Genomic DNA, 6,016 nt, shown 5'->3' on the forward strand with positions numbered 1-6,016 from the left:
GTGTTCTCTGTGCTGCTGGGGAGTATGAGAATAAATAATAATGTTGTTAATAAAGATCACCACGAACTGGTCCAAGTAAGGTTGAAATATCTGATTCATATAGTCCATGAAAACAGCAGGAGCACTCGTCATACCAAACGGCATTACAAGGAACTCATAATGGCCATATCGGGTTCTAAATGCGATCTTTGGCACATCCGAACTCTTAAATCTTATTTGATGATAGCCTGATCATAGATCAATCTTCGAGAACACATAGGCTCCTTTCAACCAATCTAACAAATCGTCTATCCCTGGCATAGGATACTTGTTCTTAATGGTAACTTTATTCAACTGGCGATAATCAATACACAACTGCATACTACCGTCCTTCTTCTTTACTAATAATACTGGAGCTCCCCATGGTGAGACACTAGGTCGGATGAAATGCTTGGTTATTAATTCTTACAATTGATTCTTCAACTATCTCAACTCGAGTGGCGCCATGCGATACGGAGAAACGTATATTGGTGTCGTCCCAAGTATCAGATCAATAGAGAATTCCACTTCCCTTTCAGGAGGAAGAGAGGTGACATCCTCAGGGAAAACTTCTGGAAATTCAAAAACGATAGGAATTTGTGTAACACTCAGGTTATCGCTAGATTCCTTGGTAAGAACAAAGAGAACTGACTTTTCATTCTCAAATAAGAAATTAACCATGCCAATCATACCTTCCAAGATAATAGTTAATACATCCTTTGGAGTAACTTCATTAGATGGAATGATAATCAACTTCTCTTCACATCTAATAAACACCGATTTTGCGGAAAGCCAATCCATCCCCAAAACCACATCAACCTTCTTAAGTGGTAAACAAATAAGATCAATTTGGAAAATTCTACCATTCACCGAGAGCGAACAATTTTCACAAATCAACGGTGTCTCAACCACATCATCCATGGCGGTAGTAACCACCATAGGAGGAGACAAAGGAATTGCTTGCAAGCCAAGACGCTTCATGCACCAAATTGATACAAAAGAGTGTGTCTCCTCATAATCAAACAATACAAAACAAGGATGATTATTGATGAGAAACATACCAACAATTAAGGCATTGTTTCTTTTAGCCTTCCTTGCATCCAAAGTATAAACTTGACCAGTGCCCCTCCCCTGCATCTGATTCTTATTATGAGGACATTCCCTAGACATGTGTCCCTCCTGTAAGACCCCAATTTTGATTCTAAGATCCCTCATGCTATTCTCATCATATGTATTAACATTGGGATCACACCTTGGCATCCTCATTATCCCTCATTCATAGGGTTTGCATTGGGAGAGAGCACCAAGCATCATTTGATTGTATCATACTTTGTATTTTATCATTTACTAACCAAAATACCAAGAATATGTCTTTGTATAGTTTAACTCTTTTGTAGGTAGGTCACATGCTCACCTTTGATCTATCAAGCTCACATCTAGGGTTTAAGACCCTTAGTGCAAGGAGTTCAATCAAGAATTGGTTTAATATGGCTATAAGAATCATAGATGGATCCCCATGTTCTTCACATGTTATTTTGATTAATAATTCATCAAGAGTTTGGAGTTTGTTTGCCTTGGAAACCCTAATTCATCTGGGTATCTTATGTGACTTCTTCAACAAGCTTCTTCACCTATTGATCAAATATTTCAAGGGATACTTCAAATTTCATCATCTTATGCATATATGATCCTCCAGGAGTCCCAAAAGTCAAGAGAATATCAAGCTAGCAAGTTGGTTCATGGTGGTTGACCAGAGGAAGTCAATTGATCCTACAATTGTTATCATATAAATATGATTCCAAGAGAAAAGTTACTCTAGATGACATTCCAAACAACTTTCATGTTGAGGTCAAGATCTAGTTTTGCTTGGAAAGTCATTTTTTATGGTGAGATTTTATAGGTCATTTTGTCGAAACCTTAATTTGAAGGTCAACTTACCAAGACCATAACTTGCTCAATTTTTATGATATGAAAGCTATTCAAGCTGCACAATCCAATTCAAGATGTCTACTTCAACTTTAATGTTTAGAAGAAGAGAATTTTCAAATTTTAAATGCATGTGATATGAGGGGACATTATAGGTCATTTTGGACCAATGTCATTGAACAAGTGATTTTCCTCAACTTCAAAAATGCATAACTCATGCATGCTAAATCCAAATGAGGTCAAATTTATGACCATTTTGACATACATTGAGAGAGATACAACTTTGATGCAGGAATTTTTTGTCATTTGAAGCTCATAAAAAAAGTTAGCCAAGGTGGAAAAAGTGAACATTTGGCTTGACACTTATAATTTTTTTTGATATGTTTGATTTTCCTAACTTCCACCTCAAATTCATCATGATCCAAGCTTCTAATGAAAAAGTGTTCAACATGAAAGTTGTTTCTCTTGATCTAAACTTTCCAAAAAGTCCAATTGTATCCCATTTGGATAAGGTATGAGTGACTTGCGCATGGCTTGAACTTGGATCACCATTTGGCTTAAGTGAACTTGAATCTTCCATACACAAATGCATGGCCTTTCCACATGACTTCAACAACGTTTGTACTCAATTTAGGACCTGAAGGAATGATTACATGGGCCTATCACACGCCCATGCATCAATGCAAGAAAGTTACTATTTTTGAAAACTTGAATCAAATGTGCAATTAGCAATGCCTTGGCTATAAATAGAGACCCTTGCATTCAGAATTGGGGACCCTTGCGCGCCAGCTTTGAATCCCTAGCTCCAAACCCTCTCATTCAAAGGATAGCCTTGAGGATTTCCATTAGAAATCGAGTTTGAATCTCCACTTTTTTAAGATTAAAACTCTAATATTCCTACTTCCTTTTGGATTCAATTCCATTCCATCAAGTGTCCAAAGCAAGGCCAAGTGCAATTGGAAGCAAGATCGTGTTCATCCGTACCTGCAGTGAAGGTGAATTTCTCAATTTTTCATCTCTTCGATTCTCACTCAATTCTCCATAGTTCTTCTTTATTTTTGGTTGTCTGAAGTCCTACCAATGTAGGAAACAAGATTGATTTTCTTTGAGGTCAAATCGAAGCAACTCAGATCATGATCCTCAAATTTCAACTCCCTATATCTTTCAATACACTTGGAGTTGGGAGAAATTGAGGCAATATTCGAGCTCCTGAGCATTTTTACTTTAAATTCATGTCCTCCTTTTTTATTTTCGTGATAGTTGAAGGTGGACCAGTCCGGTGAGGTTCGCCGGAGAAGAAGACCGGAGTTACAACTTCGGCGATGCATTGGCATGTCTCAGAACCATATGACCCATCCATTTTTTAATCTTGAGCAAACTCACTGATTACCATGCGTATGGCCTATTGACCAGGGTCCATCATGGGACGCGCGCTCTGATCCACTTGATCTGCCACCTCAATTAATGAGGCAGATCAAGTGGTCCACGTTTTTTGCTATTTTCTTATTTTTGATTTAATTGACTTATTTTCTTTAATTCATATTAATTTTAATATTGATCCAAAAAATATGGGACTTTCACCAAAAAAATTTAAATAAATACCTCTTTCATTTTCTGAATTAAAATTATTTTTTAGATCATTATTAATATTTTTCATGATTTAATTGTTTTTGTGAATATTTTTAATTGTTTAAAAATAGTTTTAAGTTTCAAAAAATTATGAATTTTTTTATCCAAGGTCGTTTGAACTTGCTTGGCCTATGATAAATCTCATGGCCATTTATTTGGTGTTTTGATGAGGTTTTAGGATTTTGACCAACCATTATTTAATTTAATGCATTTTTTATTTGATTTTAATTGTTTAATTGCCAAATAAATTGTGTTGGGATTTTGATATTGACTTGTTGAGTTTGACTTGTGTTGTTGGGCCTTAGTCAAGGTTGATTTGATTTCGTTGAGTTAAAATCATTGGATTTAGGGGATTGATGAAATGTATATTTCATCTCTTAAAATGAATGAATGATTTTAATTTGATAAAAGTCCTCCTTTGACCAATTTGTGTTGATTCCATTACCCCTCCCTCTTCATCTCAATCCCTTTCTCTTCTCATTCATTTCATGGACCTATGATATCATTTCATGGACCTATGATATCATTTCATGGATGAGATTAGGTCCACCCTTTTGCATTTTTTTAGTGTGGTATATTTTAGGAGTATGGTTCATAATATCATATCTCTAACATGCATTAAAACTAAAATTTATATTGCCCGACCTCAAATAGTTGTGACTTCTACATAAGTCCAATTACGATTGCTTAACATAGGGCTAAATTTTGACCCAAAGGCATAACATTCTAGTAAGTGAGATTGTAAGTCTCCCCTCTTTCATGGTATTGTGTGGAAACTTGGCCTTTTTTCCTTCCTTTGGAAGATGTCTTGGTTCAAGGATCCATGCTTGTGAATAGTGGGTTGAGTGTTCTCCAAAGAATGACTTAAACAAAACAAAAGCAAAAGCAATACTAACCTTTAATTAAATAACAATTAACATTTAATTTCAAGCCATTTACTTTTATGCACTTTAATTTCAAGTCTTTATTCAATTGCCATTATTCATACCATTTAACTTATTTACTTTAATTCCATTTTCACTTTGCTCATTTGAGCCATATCTTAGGATTATATTGTGATTCTATATACTTGTTTATGTTTGTGGTCTTTTGACCTTAATGTACATAATAACAACAAAAACCCTAAAAGACATTTGTGTGGACTGTTGGATTTGATCTGAGACATTGGACTTGGAATTAGGCAACACTCCATATGCAAAAGGACTTGGCCAATGCCAACTTTCATGAAACTAAGTGCTTGTGAAGTGAATTTTCATCTGAAGCAAGTGTTGAGATCCCATTTGAGTTCATCTGTTACATGGTCTTATTGAAGTTGTTACTTTGAACTTGTGCTTAATTCCGATCTCTGATTTCATCTGATATATGGGATATTATGAAGAAGATCATGGAGTTGTTAAGCTTGGATATGGCTATCTTTATTTGATGCCTAGCTCTTCATCTTGCTATTTGTGTATTGATATTGCTTGAATCTAAAGTCCAAGGGAAATTTGGGTTTCTATATGACATTCTTGTCTATTGGATTGCATCCCATTGGTCAGATCTTTTAAACTATTAACTTTTAAATTTGTGCTTAGGATTAGTCTCTTCATCTCCTCCCCACTTCTTTAATTTCAAGTCTTTATTCATTTGCGATTATTTATACCATTTAACTTGTTTACTTTAATTCCATTTTCACTTTGATTATTTGAGCAATATCTTGGGATTATATTGTGATTCTATATACTTGTTTTTGTTTGTGGTCTTTTGACCTTAATGTACATAATAACCACAAAAACCCTAAAAGACATTTGTGTGGACTGTTGGATTTGATCTGGGACATTGGACTTAGAATTAGGAAACATTCCATATGCAAAAGGACTTGGCCAATGCCAAATTTCATGAAACCAAGTGCTTGTGAAGTGAATTTTCATCTGAAGCAAGTGTTGAGATCCCATTTGAGTTCATCTGCTACATGGTCTTATTGAAGTTGTTACTTTGAACTTGTGCTTAATGCCTATCTCTGATTTCATCTAATATATGGGAGATTATGAATAAGATCATGGAGTTGTTAAGCTTGGATGTGGCTATCTTTATTTGATGCTTTGCTCTTCATCTTGCTATTTATGTATTGATATTACTTGAATCTAAAGTCAAAGGGAAATTTGGGTTTCTATATGACATTCTCCTCCCCACTGGTCATATCTTTTCAACTCTTAACTTTTAAATTTGTGCTTAGGATTAGTCTCTTCAACTCGTCCCAGCTTCTTTAATTTCAAATCTCTCCCTCTTTTTAAAATCTTCTTTGCTTGTGTTTTTTTCTAAACTTAGACAATATTGCAAATTTGAAACTTTGGCCTTATGCCATTTCATTTTTAGACTCTTTTCTTAATCAAATTTGTAAATGAATCTAATCATATTGACTTAAAATTTCAAAAGACAAAAAGAACTAACACTTATTCAAACC

The 6,016-nt window shown here is 34.8% G+C and overlaps 1 protein-coding gene across 1 annotated transcript; it reads right to left on the reverse strand.

Moving 5' to 3' along the window:
• Positions 1-462: 462 nt before the first annotated feature.
• Positions 463-1,188, reverse strand: LOC127137820 (uncharacterized). Its single transcript, XM_051064244.1, has one exon. The coding sequence runs from the start codon at positions 1,186-1,188 to the stop codon at positions 463-465; it is 726 nt and encodes a 241-aa protein (XP_050920201.1).
• Positions 1,189-6,016: the final 4,828 nt, after the last annotated feature.

The sequence above is a fragment of the Lathyrus oleraceus genome, chromosome 4 (genome assembly GCF_024323335.1).
Source record: "Lathyrus oleraceus cultivar Zhongwan6 chromosome 4, CAAS_Psat_ZW6_1.0, whole genome shotgun sequence".
In the NCBI taxonomy this organism is placed as follows: Eukaryota; Viridiplantae; Streptophyta; class Magnoliopsida; order Fabales; family Fabaceae; genus Lathyrus; species Lathyrus oleraceus.